Source organism: Eurosta solidaginis, chromosome 1 (assembly GCF_040869045.1).
Source record: "Eurosta solidaginis isolate ZX-2024a chromosome 1, ASM4086904v1, whole genome shotgun sequence".
NCBI classification, from domain to species: Eukaryota; Metazoa; Arthropoda; class Insecta; order Diptera; family Tephritidae; genus Eurosta; species Eurosta solidaginis.
The window spans coordinates 33,791,604-33,811,072 of NC_090319.1; the positions used below are offsets into that span (position 1 = coordinate 33,791,604).

Genomic DNA, 19,469 nt, shown 5'->3' on the forward strand with positions numbered 1-19,469 from the left:
CAAAATCCGATTTTCAATAGAAGCAAAATACCTACGGCTCACACTGGACAGAACCCGAATGTGGAGTGCTCTAGATTGTACCTCGAACAAAGCAAGACGAACTTTCTTTGAATGCACCAGACCCTATGGAGAAACATGGAAGCTATCTGTGAAATTATTATACTGCACATTTAATATTGTTGTGAAGCCAATAGTTACCTATACTTCCTTAGTTTTGTGGGCATAGACCAGGCAAAGAACAGAAATAGCAATATTTAGCATACTTCTCCTGCACTTAGTGCCTTAGTGGGAATACCTCCTTTTCATATTCTAATAGAGAAAGAGGCAACACTTAGTTGGGTGGCCGAATACCATGCAAAGAATGAGATGAGAACGAATGACATGAGAACGATACTGATGCACTTAGTAGTATACCTTAGTGGGAATACCTCCCTTCCCTATTCGAATAGAGAAACAGGCAATACTTGTACTAAGGCTTCAAAATATTTCTTAGCTTAATATCGTAAACATGACAGGACATATGAGGATTATAAGAAAGTTCACAGGAAATCCCATATTGCAACTACATGATGCAATGGCCCTACGCTCAGAATCTGACGTAACTTTGAGGTGTCCATTGTGAACGGAAATCTTTGAGAAAGAGGTCTGTTTCACGGATGGACCGAAATTGCATGACGGAAACACGGGAGCTGATATCTATGGGCCGAACTTCAAGAAATCGCTACCAATGGGATCCTAAACCAACCATTTTTTCAGGCAGAAAGCTACGCAATAGAAGTTTGCAGTAAAGAATGTCAGACAGCCAGGTAGCCTTGCAGTATTATATAATCAGTTCTAAAATAGTGGATGAATGCATTGGAGTCCTAATGATTTGGGAGCCTAAAACAAGGTTTTTTAGGATTGGTTACCGGGCAACAGGTACATGAAATTAATGAACAGGCAGACTAGCTAGCCAAACAGGATGCTTTAGCAGCATTCTACGGTCCAGATCCCTTCTGTGGACTCATGGAGGCACACACTAGGGGGCCCATACGTAAGTGGTAAAAAAAGCAGTTCAGACGAGACTGGATAGAACTTACAATTGGTAATAATTATTTACCTACGCTCAACTCAGAATCTGACGTAACTTTGAGGTGTCCATTGTGAACGGAAATATTTAAGAAACAGCGAGTCCACATACTAACCCTGATTCAGAGGTCTGGCTCACGGATGGATCGAAACTTTGAGGTGTTCATTGTGAAGGTAAATCTTTGAGAAAGAGGTCTGGTTAATTGGTGGATCGAAATTTCATGACAGAAACACGGGAGCTGATATCTATGGGCCGAACTTCAAGAAATCGATACCAATGAGATGCTAAACCAACCATTTTTCAGGCAGAAATCTATGCAATAGAAGTTTACGGTAAAGGATGTCAGACAGCCAGGCAGCCTTGCAGAATTATATAATCGCTTCATAAATAGTGGATGAATGCATTGGAGTCCTAATGATTTGGAGCCTAAAACAAGGTTTTGTTAGGATTGGTTGCCGGGCAGCAGGTAGCAGGTACATGAAGCTAATGAACAGGCAGACTAGCTACCTAAACAGGATGCTTTAGTAGCATTCTACGGTCCAGATCCCTTCTGTGGACTCATATAGGCACACACTAGGGGGACCATACGTAAGTCGGAAACAAAGCAGTTCAGACGAAACTGGATAGAACTTACAATTTATAATAATTATTTAATAATTATCGTTATTTAAATCAATTAAATAAATATCCGTAACTTGATAAAGATTGTTTTGCAAATTTCCAGCTCAGTCCTATATCAATTGAAAGCATTTGGTAAAAGTTTCAACATGAATCCAATACAGTTACCGCCAAAAGCTCGAATACGTACAGTGGCTGCTAGTGACTCTCACTTTGTGGTTGTTAATGACGGTAAGCCTTTTTAATTTTGAGGAGCTTGATATTATCAACCTGCATAATTCATATGCATAATATGTGTATATTTTAGATGGATCCGTCTATGCATGGGGGGAGGGTACACATGGTCAACTTGGTTCGTCATCGACTGAAACATGGAAACATTATCCAAGTCGAATGGAAGGCGTTCGCAATCATCACATTATAAGGTATATACTTTCATTCTTAAAACTAAAGAATGATGCAGTCGGAATGACGTTTCGGTTTTCCGAATAACTTTGGTTTGGCTTCTATGAACTGTTGGTTTTTGTCAAATGATCATTAGCATGGGCTTTATTCCGATTTCCAATAAAGGTTATGTTAGGTTGAACTGACCGGTCAATAAGACCTCGCATAGACTGAATGTGTGCATAGTGTTACTAGAATTTGTTTGACGACCAAATGTAGAAGCCCCAATCAGGTGCCAGAACCTATGTACTAATAACTCCGTCCTCTTGGTAAATACAAGAATTTTTCTAGGACCTAGCTTAATTGCTACTTCGGGACATAGCAATTCTGCCTCCCCTAATAGCTGGAGCCTTGACCTGGCGAGTGCAGGACGCAGACACGGAGCTTGTTCAACCATTTCTTCCTGCAAATCTGCTTTTACTGACGAGACTTAACTCATGATTTGCAATAAAAAGATGAAAAAGAAATTATTCAAATTTTTGAGGATCCTGAAGATGACTCTACTTATACATAACACCATATCAATCCACACAAAGATTCACTGCTAGGTCACACATCCGAGCCCCAATATTGCATTTAACTGTTGGAAGTCACACTAACAGGACACTGACCGTTGGACGTATATGTGAAATGAATGGAAATCTCTTTGAATGACGGATGTAGGAGAGTTTCCAAACAAACGTTCACGCACTTATCTCCGAGTGTTTAATAAAAAATTGGTCGGAAAGGAACATGCATCAAAATAGCGCTTCATGAGTTACATAGATACATGGGACGGGGCATCAGCACCACCCCGTCGTGTATAATAGGAAGCTTTGTCCGTCGAATAATTAACATCGAAATTACCTACGTATTTCAAAGTAGCAAGCGCTGGATTTTTCAACTGTTATTATTTTTGAAGTTACCATCGGTTCTTTTAAATAAAGTTGTAAATCGTCCTTTTCTTTCTTAGTTTATCCTCCAAGACACCCCACTCCCCATCTTTTTCCAGGAAACGTGTTGAGAGGGTTACTAGTTCTGCTACTCGACTCATCTTAATTTTCTCTGAATTCTCATTTGGCCTCGAATGGTTCCAGTGGCGTAGTGAAAGAATTATTGTGGGGAAGTCACAAAATTTAAAATTCAAATTTTTTTAAGTGATGATAAGTACTTATTGTATGGAAATAATGTTATTGGGAGGAAATAGTATTGTATTTATTCAGTGATCCATTTATTGAAAATGTTGTTGTAATAATTAACAGCAAAAAGCAAAATTACAAATTGATTTTCCTCTGTTTTTGAGCGAATCGGCCAATGACTTCTTCCACTGTGATATCAATATTTCTATTGATACTTAATAGGGCAAGTCCATTCAGCCTATCTTCTCCGGTTGAATTCCTTATCCGATTTTGCAAACGCCTCAATGTTAAAAACTTCATTCACTGCTGGCAATGGTTACAGCTAACGTGGCTCCAATCTTCAAAAACTTGAAAATTTGTGGAAAAAGTTCTTCATTACAAAGATTTAATGCGTCGATGAAAGTCTTTGGGCGATCTTCTGCTCCAACCCAACGTTGTCCCCATAGTAAGACTTCATTTTTCACCATAGATACCGCTGTTGCAGTAAGTGCTGGCTACCGGTCCATTATTATTTCGACAGTTTCAGAAACGTGTTCACCTACTTTTGTGACCAATTTATCGGGAATGACATTTTCAATAATGGACAATGTGTTTTTATGCTTGATGAATCTATTAGACACTGAATATATGATGTGATCGATGAAAGGGATGAATATTGATTTGGGAAAACATTCTTCTGCTGAGCTGTTTTCGTAGTTTTCTCGGTTTTTTTGACGACTCACAATCCTAGGAACTTCAATGTTCTCTCCGATAGATTCAGCTAATTCTTTAGCATCAAGAAACATTTCTTTGAACTTTGACTTAGCCTTTTCCCTCATTTCTTTCAACAAAACAGCCAGATCATCAGCCGCTGAAACTGCTTCAGAAAGATCAACACTTTTCCCTTGAAGGTAAGAGGTTAATGGGTGAGCGAAAGAAAAAAATTTCGTTAATAACAACCATTGCCACAAGGAATCCTCCAGTAGTGTAGAAGGTCTGCTGAAGGTCTGAAGAAGAATTATCTGCTTTATGGACCCAAGACAGTTTCTTATGAGAGAAATGGAGCACGCTTCACCAACCGCCAAATTCAAGGAATGGCTTGCGCAATGTACATAAAGTGCAGACGAATACTTCTCCATCACTGCAGCAGCACAACCATTCCATTCTCCACCCATTGCAGCTGCACCGTCGTATCCTTGAGAAACCAAAAACTCCAGGTTGATCTTCAGATTCTTTGAAATGTTTATCAATGACGAAGAAAGTCCTCTACCAGTGCAATCTTCGATCGGGACGAACTGTAGAAAATCTTCTTTCAAAATTATACCATCTGCAGTTTTTTCAGTATAACGGAAACATAGTGAGTATTGTTCCACGCCACTAATGGCGGTTGTCCCATGTGCGGGTATAGTGCAGCATTCGCTTGCGTTTATTTTTGCAACAGTCTTTTGAAGAATTATGTGCCCGCAAATTTCAATGAGTTCATTCTCAATCTGTGGACTCGTGTAAGATGTGACGCGATTTTTCAATGTGGCAGTTTGAAGTAAATGTTGCTTCAATGTTTGGTCACCAGCATTCATCCGAAATCTTAATACAGATCTGAAGTTACCATCATTATGGGGAGGAGTCTCGAGGGATATAGGACCAGAATCACGATGTCCTCTTGAAGCTATTTCTTGCCTGCCGATGAAAATTATTATTTCGCGAAAGATTTCTCGATTCCGTTGAAATTGAAATGTATATCAAATCAATTTGTTACGAAACTACTAATATTTCGGAGGGGGTTTTGCCCCCAAACCTCACTCCCCCCGTTACTACGCCACTGAATGGTTCGCAATGGTCCATCCATATTTTGATGGAGGTATGGGTGTCCAGTAGCCTGGCATCCTCCATTCGCGCTATCAAAATCGACAAGGAGGCGACTCGATTTAGTGGCGATCTTGTCGAGGTTGACTTAGCGGTCTGAAACAGCTGAGATAAGGTCCAATCGTACGCTAGTGTGGTACTTACATGGGATTTTATGGTTCCCTTACGAATTAGATGGCTCCCACCTTTTAGTCGTTTATTCCTTGTTCTCATTAAACCTTTTTCTATTATGCGTTTCTCTCCCTTTCCCCTGAATAGTTCTTGCGTTGGCGAAGGCTTCACAGTTCTCTTAACACAATCCGGCGCTGTTCTCAGTTGTGGTGATAACTCAAATTATGCTCTGGGACACGAAGAAAATAAAATATTTCACACACCAAAAATGGTTATCAAATTACAAGATATACAAATAGAGAAAATAGCAGCGGGTTCCAATCATGTACTTGCGCTGAGCGCCGATGGTTCAATATATGTTTGGGGTACCAGCTTAAATGGAGCTCTCGGATTGGGTAAATTACAAACACAACAGTGAGTATTTAAACCGTTTGCGAAACTGATGTTTAATTTCAATTCACTTAAATTTTATTTTTTAAAGGAAAACTCCACAAAAGGTTTTACTTCCACATGTAAATGGTAAGGCTGAGACAATTTTTTGCGGACCGAATGTTTCGGCAGTACTTTTCAAAAACGGTGACTTGTATGTTTGCGGCTGCAACAAATATAGGAAATTGGGTTTTAAAAAATTCAACATGATAACAGCATTCGTAAGTATTCAGCAGAGCAAGTAAACATCAAATCAAGGATCATTTCATTTCCTGGTATAGGGTCAGCTCTGATCTACCTTAAAAATTCAATTACCAAATTTTTCGTCGAGTTATGGCTCCAGAAACGCTGGGAAATGCATTGTAAGAAAGGGGCAGTGCCATTCCCATTTTTCAAGATTTGAATTTTTTCCCATTTCTTGTTATAATGGCACAAAATACGATTGGTACAAAACTATTTTTCGCTAAGATTTAACTTATTATTTTTGCTTACGACCCTTCTTAAAATCATTTATATAAAACTAGGAGTGGTCCCTAACCAATCTTATCCATTTTTACTTCCAATTTTTGTTGTTATATCGGCCTACTGATTTTAAGATCGCGGGTTCGAATCGAGCTCAAGGCCTAACAATAATTTTTTATCATTATTATTGTTATGATAAATTTTTTCTTAATTGAAAAAATTTTTAAATTAGAATAGAAGAAAGAAAAAATTTTAGACAACTGCCAAAGCTCGTTGTATAGATCCATTTCGGGAACTGCTAAATTCCTTCATCGGCAACGTTTAGGCGCCGCTGCTATAACCATTCAGCCATCACAGCGGTTTTTTGTTTATATTAGGTCGGTTGAATGTTTGTTCGCTTTTCATAGAGCTACGTGAAATTTTACACATAGGTTAGAACACCGTGACAATGCAACAAAAGGAAAAAATCCGTTAGGTGGCGCACGGATCGAAATAATTAGATAAGAATTAGAAAATTTTCAAACCAGCTTTTAAGTAACTACTCGATGAGCTAGAGACTTGAACTTAATTCAGAGGTCGATGACAGCCGATGACACAATACAAAAAGATTCGCTAGGGGGCGCACGGGATGAGATATTTAGAAAAATCGTACGAAACGGAGGGAATTTTGGGATTGATTTTTATGTAAGTTCTCATTGAGCTACAACTGTAAAACTTCACAGATAGGATAAGACGCCGAGACAATTTAAGAAAAAGAGAACAATATTCCGTTAGGTGGCGCACGGATCGAAATATTTAGATAAGAATTTGGAAATTTGGTATTTCGAGACCGATTTTAAAGTAACTTATCATTGACCCACAAAGATGAAACCTCAGAGACAGGTTAAGACACCGTGACAAAGTAAGAAAAGGAGAAAAAAATTCCGTTAGGTGGCGCACGGATCGAAAAAATTAGATAATAACTTGGAAATTTGAAACCGCGTTTTAAGTAACTTATCGATGAGCTAGAGGCTAAAAATTTAGAGCTTAATTCAGAGGTCGATGACAGCCGATGACACGATACAAAAGATTCGATAGGGGGCGCACGGGATGAGATATTTAGAAAAATCGTACGAAACGGAGGGAATTTGGGGATTGGGTTTTATGTAAGTTCTCATTGAGCTACAACTGTAAAACTTCACAGATAGGATAAGACGCAGAGAAAATTTAAAGAAAGGAGAAAAAAATTCCGTTAGGTGGCGCACGGATCGAAATATTTAGATAAAAATTTGGAAATTTGGTGTTTTGAGATCGATTTTAAAGTAACTTCTCATTGAGCTACAAACATGAAACCTCAGAGAGAGTTTAAAACACCGTGACAAAGGAACAAAAGGAGAAAAAAATCCGTTAGGTGGCGCACGGATCGAAAAAATTAGATAATAATTTGGAAATTTGAAACCGGGTTTCAAGTAACTTCTCGATGAGCTAGAGGTTAAAAATTTAGAGCTAATTCAGAGGTCGATGACAGCCGATGACACAATACAAAAAGTTTCGCTAGGAGGCGCACGGACTGAGATATTTAGAAAAATCTAACGGAACGGAGAGAATTTTGGGATTGATTTTTATGTAAGTTCTCATTGAGCTACAAGCGTATAACTTAATGGATAGGTTAAGACAACGAGAAAATGTAAGAAAAGGAGAAAATAAAAATAAAATAAAAAAAATGTAAGCACTTCCTTTAAATAAATGGACAGAAATCAGTGTTTCTTTATATAAAGACATATTCTTGCTAAACTTTGATTTTTAAATTTTTTCCAATCCAAGTAATGTGCGCTCCACTTTTATATTTTTACTTCTAATAAATATTTTTGCAATCTCTATTTCAAAATTTAAAAATCAAAGTTTAGCAAGAATATGTCTTTATATAAGGAAACATTTTTCGCGGATTTTTGTCCATTTATATAAAGGAAGTGCTTAAATCTTTTTATTTTATTTTTATTATAGAAATATTTCCTGCTATAAGGAAATAATGTGTACCGAATTTTATTACGATCCGTTAGTTTTTCTTCGAGTTATGGCTCCCGAAACATAGAAAATTGCTTAGTCATAAAAGGGGCGGTGGCATGCCCATTTTTTTAAATTTGAAGTTTTTCTATTTATTGTTATAAGTCCACTTGGGAAATGAAATACCATTGATATAAAGCTATTTTTTGCAAAGATATAGCTTATTTTATTCGTCCACGACCCTTTTAAAAATCTTTTATATAAAAGTGGGCATGGTCCTTAACCGATTTCGTTCATTTTTCTTTAAAGCATTCCTTAGAGTAAAGGCAACCTCTCTGCCGAATTTTGTTACGATGGGTTTAACGATTTTTGATTTATGATTAATAATATTTGTAAAATTGATTTTATCACAAGTGGGCGGTGCCTCGCCCATTTTAAAAAAATTTTTCTAATTTTTATCAAGAGTTCCAATATCAGTCCACACGTCAAATGTCAACATTCTAGGTTATTATTTACTAAATAATCAGGTTTTTTGTGTTTTCCAAAATGTTATATATATAAAAAGTGGGCGTGGTTACCATCCGATATCGCTCATTTTCAATACCAACTATTCTGGGTCCAGGTAAGCTCGTGTGCCAAATTTGGTGAAGATATCTCAATATTTACTCAAGTTGTCGTGTTAACGGACAGTCGATACTGATGATTTTGATATATAGAAGTATATATCTATCTCGATTCCTTTATACCTGTACAACCAACCGTTATCCAATCAAAGTTATAATAGCCTGTGTACAAGTACAGCTGGGTATAAAAATTATAATATATCATGGATTTGAGTATGTACGCATTGTCTATAGTTCAAATATTTTATTTAACCGATTCACCGTTTCAGAGCTATTGTGATTTCAAAAATGGCATTCGATCACGGATCGTATGTCACTATACGGCCCTGCTTTGTGAGCGGTGTTCCAATGTTAGTGATGTACAATTCAAAATCGGCCCGTCCAAAATAATTATTGTTGACAAATTATTTGCAGATTTTATAGCGGCTTTCCAATTGCTCGAAACTGTTGTAAAAACGTTGGCAAAAACAGTTTAAAAAAAAATATTTTTTTGGGTTTTGGGGAGTGTTTTGGTCGAAAAATTTACCCTTTCGCCATTTTTTTTTCGCAGGCCCGAAAATTATTTTTTTGGGTATGCGTAGTGGAACTTTTTTTTCCTGAGCCCAAATCCTATCGAAAAATCGATGGCGCGATATCGGTTAATAAATCGACCCAGTCTAATGTGTATATCACTATCAGCATGTAAGCATGATGATACTTTCATCTTCCCTCTGCATGTAATGCATAAGGTGGCCGCGTACTTACTCGTTGAACAAATGTGTGCATCGAGCTATTCATCGCATGGAATTATGATGGCTGCTTCTACTATAGTTTGTTGATTCCCTTTAGCTTGGCTATTTCATTCCTCAAATCTATTAATGTTTCGTGACAACGTTTTCAGCCTCGAGCTATGTTCATTTTGTTGAAACATGCGCTGATGTTGTAGGATATATAGCGAATCGCTAATAGCCTTCGTGAGGCCTTTATCGTATTTTACAGCGACATTACGATTGACCAAAACCTACACCAGCAGAATGATAGTAGTTCGCATTTGGCTTGTTTGTGTTGGTTTACTAGCCATAGTTGTTGTTGTTGTAGCAGTGCTTCGTCCCACCCAATAGGTGCGCCCGATCACTAATTGCCATCAATATCCTCTAACGGGAGTCCAAGGAAACTTGCTGTTACAACAGGGGTCGACCATAATGAGAGGGGTATTAGGGGCGTTGGTTTCACATTACAATTAAAGTGATGGTTGGTGTCATGTGGGGACACAATGCAAGCGGGGCATACATTTTGTATGTCGGGATTGATTCTGGATAGGTAAGAGTTTAACCTGTTACAGTATCCAGAACGAAGTTGAGCTAGAGTTACTCGCGTTTCCCTATGGAGTATGCGTTCCTCCTCCATAAGTTTTGGGTACTGTTCTTTGAGTACGGGAGTGCCGGCAGTTCCCGGCATAAAGGTCTGACGCCTGTTTGTGGAGTTCACTGAGGACCTGCTTGTGTTTTTTTGCTTCATACGGCTGAGTTCTCAGGTGCCGTATTTCCTCATAATGCATATGGAAATGACTCCTTAAGCCCCTGGGCGGTGTTGGCTCATCAATCAGATGTCTGTTGAGATGCCCAGGTTTCTGGGTATTCAACAGGAACTGTTTGGTAAGCATCTCATTTCTCTCCCTGATGGGGAGTTTTTTCGCCTCATTATGTAGAAGGTGTTCTGGGGACATAAGAAGACACCCCGTGGCGGTTCTGAGAGCAGTATTTTGGCAGGCCTTTAGCTTCTTCCAGTGAGTGGTTTTTAGGCTTGGCGACCATATACGGGATGCGTAGCATGCAATCGGCTGGCCAATTGCTTTGTATGCGGTAATGAGCGTTTCTTTGTCTTTTCCCCAAGTATTGCCAGCAAGGGATTTGAGGATTTTATTACGGCTCTGAATTTTCGGTACAATTGCGGCTGCATGCTCACCAAAATGTAGATCCTGATCAAACGTCACGCCCAAGATTTTGGGGTGTAGGACAGTCGTTAGCATAGTGCCAATGACGTGGATGTTCAAAATGGGCGACATTTGGGACGTCCATGTTGTAAATAAGGTCGCGGAGGATTTAGTCGGTGATAATGCCAGGTTTCGCGAGGAGAAAAAACCGGAGTGATCAGGGAGATAGCCGTTTGTTCTGTTGCAAAGCTCATCGATCTGTGGGCCTGGGCCTGTGGCCATTATTGTGCAGCCATCGGCGTAGGAAGCGATAGTAACTCCTTCTGGTGGCGAAGGTAACTTTGATATACAAAAGTGGGGATAGGACACCACCCTGAGGCACCCCTTGTTTAATTCTTCTTGGCTTTGATATTTCGTTTCTGAATTGCACCGATGCCTGCCGACCACCCAGAAAATTTGCGGTCCACCTTTTAAGACATGGGGGAAGGGTAGACCCTTCCAGGTCTTGCAGTAACGTGCCATGATTGACCGTATCAAAAGCTTTTGATAGGTCTAGCGCAGCGAGTACTGTTCTATGGTGGGGGTTTTGATTTAAACCGCAATTTATCTGGGTGCTAATGGCATTTAGCGCGGTGGCGGTGCTGTGGAGTTTTCTGAAGCCATGCTGATGACAGGCTAGCTGCAAATTTGCTTTGGAGTAGGGTAGCAAAATGGTTTCAAGCGTCTTGGCTACTGGCGATAGGAGAGATATCGGGCGATATGACTCTCCTATGTTAGCTTGTTTCCCAGGCTTTAGTAGCGGGACCACCTTGGCCATTTTCCATTTTTCGGGAATGACAAAGGTGGAAAGAGACAGGTTGAAGACACGTGCTAAATATTTGAAACCCTCTTTCCCTAGGCTTTTAAGCATAGGCATGGCTATGCCGTCTGGGCCCACTGCTTTGGATGGTTTAGCATAACAGATGGCGTCCTCAACCTTTTTGGCGGTGAGTGTAATTCGAGACGCGCTGAATTTATGTTTATGTGCGCGTCTGTTGGCCCTCCGTCTATCTTTGCCGACCGTAGAATGCATTATATATTGTCGGAAGAAAGCGCTCGCGCATTTTTTCGCATCCGACAGGACTTTATCGCCAAAGGCGATGGAAATTTTGTCATTGTGCTTAGACGGATTCGATAGGGAATTTACGGTGGACCAAATTTTACCTACACCGGCAGAGAGGTTACAACCGCTTAGGTGCTCCTCTCATTTCGCCCGCTTGTGCTCATCCACAAGCATTCTGATGCGTTGGTTTATATCCCTTACTTGGGGGTCGTCGGGATCGAGCTGTCTTATAAGGTCACGTTCTCTCGCTAAGTTTGCGGCCTCCGCCGGAAAATGAGGCCGAATTTCGGGAATTCTACCGGCGGGAATGAGGCGAGCTGAGGCGGATTCAATGACCTTGCGGAAAGCACGCTCCCCTTGGCGAGCATCAGTCGGGATAGGGAGGGCAGCAAAGCGGTTGTCTGTAAAGAATTTGTATTCGTCCCACTTTCCTTTTTTGAAGTTTATGAAAGTGCGTTTTTCTGTGACGATGAAGTCGGCGGTACGCTCGGGCGAAATAGGTATAAGCAGGTGGTCAGATGTCAATGTTACCATTGCCTGCCAGTTGACGAAGTTTACGAGTCCTGCGCTCACGATTGATATATCCGGCGTACTGTGACAGCTTCCTACCATACGTTTGGGGGCGTCTCCGTTTATTGTGCAGAACGTCGTTTCTTCTATTTGATCCGCCAACATCTCACCCCTATTGACCGCCCGCAAATTTGAATGCCATAGATCGTGGTGGGCATTGAAATCGCCTAAGATGATGCGATTGTTGCCAGTGAGTAAGGCGCTGACATTAGGGCGGTATCGACTGGGGCAACAGGTGACAGGAGAGATGTAGATGTTGATGATTTCTAAGTTTGCATCGCCTGACCGGACAGATAAGCCTTGGCGTTCTAAGACACTGTTCCTGCGGCCGATGTCGGGATCAAATGTATAGTATTGCACAGAGTGGTGTATTATAAACGCGAGGCCGCCTCCATTTCCGTTCTCGCGATCTTTTCTGTGAACATTATACCCAGAACAGTTTAGTCTCTTGAATCGCAGCAATGCGAATGTTGTGCCGCTTCATGAAATCGACTATCTCCGTGATCTTACCAGTTAAATCCATTGCAGTTTAACTGCAGAATTCTGAAGTGCAACGGGGGAGACGTCGTCACTCTGAGAGTAAGTGACGACGGGTGACTACGCCTGGGTTGTGAAAGGCTAGGACGCAACTACTGTTGTGTCCCTGGGACTGGACGTGCTTGGGTAAGCATTGGGGTACCCAGTGTATTTGGGTATGCGGCCTGGCAACATGGCGCAATGAAACCCGTCGGGGGGTTGCCGTCGCGGAGACCAGAACATCTAGGAAAGTGGCACCGTCCAAACATTTATGTATATTCTGTGCTGGCAAACGTGCAAAAGGAGGTGGGACTAAGAGTATGTTTCCCTGACCTACACGATTGCTGCGGAAAAAAAAAAGGGGGGGGGGGGGGCTGATGCTCGGCATTGCTACCGACTCTACTACGGAGATTGTAGGTATGAGTGGGAGCAGCCGTATGAGTTCGCGGCACCATGGGGCGCGAGCAGCAGCGGGTACTTGTTGTGGCTTGCTGAGCAGAGGGGCTGCCTGAAGATAGTGGGGGCGCTAAAGCGTAGACTACGGCACGCCCTAGGGCGTGAACAGCAAGAAGCCACACAAGATTTATAGAAGTTACGTGGACGTCTGGTTTTGGAATCTAGCACAGAACAACCTGTCCGATGCAATCATCCCTTACACGAGACCCACTGACAAGAGTATGACCGTCCTAAAAAGATCCTTTTCCGGCAGATGCAGCAAAACCATTTCTCAGGACCGGAGTCAGGAGACGGACCCGGATTGGGTTCGATACCTTCCCGGAGCAAAAGAATATGGAGCAGTCCCGCTGCAAGTAGCTGCTGGGAGGATGGCAATTTTTGGGAGGGACGCAACAAATTAAATGGGGTTACACTGGAACGACGCGGTGACGAAGTATTCGGAATGGAAAGGGCAGCGACGAAATTTCCCGTTAATATTGTGGCAAATTTTAGCTTCACTATGCTGTTAGTAAATAAAGGCATAACAACAATAAAGCAAACTGCCACCCTTGTGTACATGAACAAATCAATCATCATTTACACACCTACATAAAAGGCAACGAAGAGATTCTCAGAAACACATGTAATCATCACCCGAAGAAATTACTGAGACATACACCCGCATACGGCTATAAGATAAACATAAACTACAAATATACATATATATACATATATGGTAACCAAGCAGGATATACAAAAGTTCTAGGTGAAACGTCTAGACCTTAGGAGCGAACGAAGCAACGGTGAGTATAAAAGCAGCGCAAGCTCAGTAATCAGTTTTGATTTAAGATTGATAGATAGATAATTAATTGAGGATCGCACTGCGACCATTGGTCTATTGTGCCCTCAACTGCTTCACAGCACCTCATCCAAGCCGACTTCTCTGATGAACCCTAGCAGTTCACCTGGCTTGAGGGATTTGATGTGAGAGTGCTCTGGCCATGGTGAGCCCAAAAACTTAGCCCTACGTCTTGAGATTGCGTCACATTCGAGGAGTATATGTTCCGCCGTCTCCGCTGATCGATCACAAAATCGGCATGTGTTGTTCGATAGGATGCCCAGCTTCTGCATGTGGCTGTTCAGTCTGCAGTGCCCTGTAAGAATAGCTGTTAGGATCCTCAGGTTATCTTTCGACAGACCCATTAATGCTCTATATCGAGTTGTGTTGTAGCCCCCAGCAGTAACTTAGATTGCCTCAAGCCTGGCATATTGCGCCAGTGTTCTTCCCTCTTATCCCTTTCTTCTAATAGTAGATGCCCTCTGATTTCCTGCGGGCCTACTGGCAGGAACGGCTCAGGACCAATAGGTCGTGTCATTGCTGCCTCCTTTGCCAGGCTGTCCGCTTGCTCATTGCCCTCCACTCCCCGGTGGCCAGGAACCCAGGCCAACAACAGTTTGTTGTGTGCTCCTAGTCGATTTAGCTTTTCAACGCACTCAAGTACTAGTGCTGATTTTATTTCAGACGCCGAGATCGCCTTGAGGGCGGCCTGACTGTCACTGAGTATGGCAATTGTTTCGTTGGAGTATTCGCGCTGAAGGTTCAGGTCAGCACACTGATTTAAACACGCTATTGGTTGTGAACTATAATTGTGTGGTACTACTCCCGAAGTAATCTAAATAAAGACCATTTTGCAATACTGAATTTTGGAATGATTTATTCAACAGTTTAGCGATTCGAACATTATCAGAAGGTGCAATAATAACCAGGATTTCCCAAAAATCGTTACAACATCTTATATACGTCCCCAGTATGGACGTTTATAAGATGTAGAGTTAGAGTTTGCATTAGCTGCTAGGCTCCGCACTTTTTATGTCCTGCGCAACGATGGGGATATCTTGTGAGCTATGGCAATTTTCTGTCGATCGTGTTTGGCATCTCCATTTACCATGCTGAGCGTCGTATCATCTGTTTGTTCCTGGCCCTTGCTTTGAGCTGGCTAGATATAATAATAGAGGGAGGACGTGGTCATTTTAACCCGCGAATAACGCGCTTTGATGTTGGCTATATCCACCAAGAAAGGTGACAGGACTAGTTGACATTTATGCAATTTATGTGCTTTTTCACAAAATTATTTAACTTATACGTTCACTGAAAACCGAGCCTTAAACTATTACTGTTAAGTTATAGGGCTTGTTGATGGTGTAAGTCTATGTCGAGTGTGCGTTTGGAGCCCTGAGGTACGCGGTGTACCGGCTGACACACATAAATAACATAGCACTAGAAAGGCCCAGCGGTAGGTATGCCTGTCGTAAGAGGCGACTACAATACCAAATTAATTCAATGGGTCGTGTAGAGCAACCTATCAAGGGGTTGCCAGCGCAATATAAAGCTTCTCCAACCCAATTGTCAACCTCACCTACCCGTGGCGAATTTTGTTTCATTAATAACTGAGGCTCTGGCGACCCCGAACTCCTGATGGATCTACGGGGTGGGAGGGCCTAGAAGGTTGCATGTGGTCATACCAAATCGTTCATATCGATAACACTCCCCAAGGCCTTCGGGGGCAACAGCAACAACAAAGCAATACAAATGTGTCAACCTGAGGATAACACCAGCTTCCGGTAGATTAAAGAGGAACGCATTTTTTCCAAATTTGTTTGAAACGACCTATCACATTTTTTTCAACTACGCTCTATTTCAACTGAACATTTCTGAATTTGTTTTAAAATATGGCGTCCTCTTCAATAAAATTATTGAATAGCGTTTCTGAAAAAAATTTATAAAATGGACAAGCCGACGGCCGAGATATTCTGAAGTCCGTTTTGTTGTTGTTGTAGCGATTAGGTTACTCCCCGAAGTCTTTGGGGAGTGTTATCGACGTTGATGGTCATTTGCCGGATATAGATTCGGTACGCTCCGGTAACAAAGCACCATTAAGGTGCTAGCCCGACCACTGCTACAACAACAACAACAACCATCTCTGGAACGATTTATATGGCCACATTAAACCTTCAGGCCATCCCTCCCTCCCGACCCTCAAGTTCCATGGGGAGCTTGGGGTCGCCAGAGCCTCGTCTGTTAGTGAAACGGGACTCGCCGCTCGAAGGTGAGGTTGACAATTGGGCTGGAGAAGCTATTTATAGCTATATATAATGCGCTACACAACCCCTTGAATCCTCTCTGAAGTCCCTGTTGTTGTTGTTGTTGTAGCAATGCTCGCCCCACCTAATAGCCGCGACCGATCACAAATTGTCATCAATATCCTCTAACGGGAGTCCAAGGAAACTTGCCGTTTCAACAGGGGTGGACCATAAGGAAAGGGGTGTTAGAGGCGTTGGTTCCACATTACAATTGAACAGATGGTTGGTGTCATGTGGGGACACATTGCAAGCGGGGCATACATTTTGTATGTCGGGGTTGATTCTGGATAGGTAAGAGTTTAACCTGTTACAGTATCCAGAACGAAGTTGAGCAAGAGTGACACGCGTTTCCCTGGGGAGTATGCGTTCCTCTTCCGCAAGTTTTGGATAATTTTCGTTAAGTACTGGATTCACCGGGCAATTCGCGACATAAAGGTCCGACGCCTGTTTATGGAGTTCACCAAGGACCTGCTTGTGTTTTTTCACTTCATACGGCTGGGTTCTCAGGTGCCGTATTTCCTCAAAATGCTTACGGAAATGACTCCTTAAACCCCTAGGCGGTGCTGGTTCATCAATCAGATGTCTGTTGGGATGCCCAGGTTTCTGGGTATTCAACAGGAACTGTTTGGTCAGCATCTCATTTCTCTCCCTGATGGGGAGTATTCTCGCCTCATTATGCAGATGGTGTTCTGGGGACATAAGAAGACAGCCCGTGGCGATTCTGAGAGCAGTATTTTGGCAGGCCTGTAGTTTCTTCCAGTGGGTGATTTTTAGGCTTGGCGACCATATGGGCGACGCGTAGCACGTAATCGGCGGGCTAATTGCTTTGTATGTAGTCATGAGCGTTTCTTTATCTTTTCCCCAAGTACTGCCAGCGAGGGATTTGAGGATTTTGTTACGGCTCTGAATTCTCGGAACAATTGCGGCTGCGTGCTCACCAAAATGTAGATCCTGATCAAACGTCACACCCAAGATTTTGGGGTGTAGGACAGTCGGTAGCATAGTGCCATCGACGTGGATGTTCAAAATGGTCGACATTTGGGGCGTCCATGTTGTAAATAAGGTCGCGGAAGATTTAGTCGGTGATAATGCCAGGTTTCGCGAGGCGAAAAAACTGGAGAGATCAGGGAGGTAGCCGTTTATTTTATTGCATAGCGCATCGATCTTTGGGCCTGGGCCTGTAGCCATTATTGTGCAGTCATCGGCGTAGGAAACGATTGTGACTCCTTCCGGTGGTGAAGGTAGCTTAGATATGTAGAAATTAAACAAAAGTGGAGATAGGACACCACCCTGTGGCACCCCTTGTTTAATTCTCCTTGGTTTTGATGTTTCGTTTCTAAATTGCACCGATGCCTGCCGACCACCCAGATAATTTGCGGTCCACCTTTTAAGACATGGGGGAAGGGTAGACCCTTCCAGGTCCTGCAGTAACGAGCCATGGTTGACCGTATCAAAAGCTTTTGATAGGTCTAGCGCTACGAGTACTGTTCTATGGTGGGGGTATTGATTTAAACCGCAATTTATCTGGGTGCTAATGGCATTTAGCGCGGTGGTATGGCTATGGAGTTTTCTGAAGCCATGCTGATGAGGGGCTAGCTGCAAATTTGCTTGGAAATAAGGGAGCAAAATGGCTTCAAGCGTCTTTGCCACTGGCGATAGGAGAGATATCGGACGATACGACTCACCTATGTTAGCTGGTTTCCCAGGCTTTAGTAGCGGGACCACCTTGGCCATTTTCCATTTCTCAGGTATGACAAAGGTGGAAAGAGACATATTGAAGACACGCGCTAAATATTTGAAACCCTCTTTCCCTAGGTTTTTAAGCATCGGCATGGCTATGCCGTCTGGGCCCACTGCTTTGGATGATTTAGCACGACCAATGGCGTCATCAACCTCTTTAGCGGTGATGGTGATTGGTGACGCGCTGAATTTGTGTTTATGTGCGCGTCTGTTGGCTCTACGTCTATCTTTGTCGACCGTAGGATGCATTATATATTGTCGGCAGAAAGCGCTCGCGCATTTTTTCGCGTCCGACAGCACTTTGTCGCCAAAAGCGATGGAAACTTTGTCTTTGTGCTTAGTCGGATTCGATAGGGACTTTACGGTGGACCAAAGTTTACCCACACCGGTAGAGAGGTTACAACCTCTTAGGTGCTCCTCCCCCGTTTCGCCCGCTTGTGTTCATCCACAAGCAATCTGATGCGTTGGTTTATATCCCTTATTTGGGGGTCGCCTGGATCAAGCTGTCTTATAAGGTCACGTTCTCTCGCTAAGTTTGCGGCCTCCGCCGTGAAGTGGGGCCGGATTTCGGGAATTCTCCCGGCGGGAATGAAATGTGTCGAGGCGGATTTAATGACCTTACGGAAGGCACGCTCCCCTTGGCGGGATCCGTCGGGATAGGGAGGGCAGCTAGGCGGTTGTCAGTAAAGGATTTATATTCTTCCCACTTTCCTTTTTTGAAGTTTATGAAGTCCCTCTCAGCCGTCGGTATGTTTTATAAATTGTATGTTTGTTAATCCACAGAAAAAACTTAAACTATCACATAAGATCATAGAAGCAAGCTTTTCTTCTAAACATTCTACATTGCTGACTGAGAACGGTTCTATTTATACGATGGGTCGCAATTCAGAAGGACAGCTTGGTGTTGGGCACACCAATGATGTGGATCGTCCTTCACTAGTAGAGTCCATACAAGAACGTATAATTGTGGTAAATATACTTAAAAAAATACCAAACAATAACTAAGGAAATTTCTCATTTCATTAAGAATTGCAAATGCAACGAACAAGGCACGCTTGTTGCATCGTTGAACAATGTCGTAACTTTTTGGGGTACAAGGAATGGCATACCAGAATTTGGTGAAAGTAGTTTAAATAAGGTAAATTAGATTTGTACAAACATAAGTAATTTGTATGTCATTAACAAATGTACCATTGTCAGTTGCAAGTTGCTAATACACAATGCATTGATTCGGAAGTCAGCAACAGCACTGTTGCTTTTACAAACTTTCTTGCATCGGTATATAAATCTGAATTGCTTTTAGAGCCAGTCGACATTTTATCGTACGTAGTATTTTTAAATATGAATTTATATT

General features: G+C 42.1%; 1 protein-coding gene across 1 annotated transcript in view; it reads left to right on the top strand.

Moving 5' to 3' along the window:
- Positions 1 to 19,469, top strand: part of niki (nimA-like kinase) — a 32,816-nt gene that overhangs the window by 12,895 nt on the left and 452 nt on the right. Inside the window, exons 9-15 of the mRNA XM_067785395.1 lie at positions 1,794 to 1,918; positions 1,995 to 2,112; positions 5,350 to 5,616; positions 5,684 to 5,852; positions 18,899 to 19,084; positions 19,143 to 19,253; positions 19,316 to 19,437. Of these exons, the coding sequence (XP_067641496.1) occupies positions 1,794 to 1,918; positions 1,995 to 2,112; positions 5,350 to 5,616; positions 5,684 to 5,852; positions 18,899 to 19,084; positions 19,143 to 19,253; positions 19,316 to 19,437 (1,098 nt within the window). The remainder of the gene's footprint in view (positions 1 to 1,793; positions 1,919 to 1,994; positions 2,113 to 5,349; positions 5,617 to 5,683; positions 5,853 to 18,898; positions 19,085 to 19,142; positions 19,254 to 19,315; positions 19,438 to 19,469) is intronic.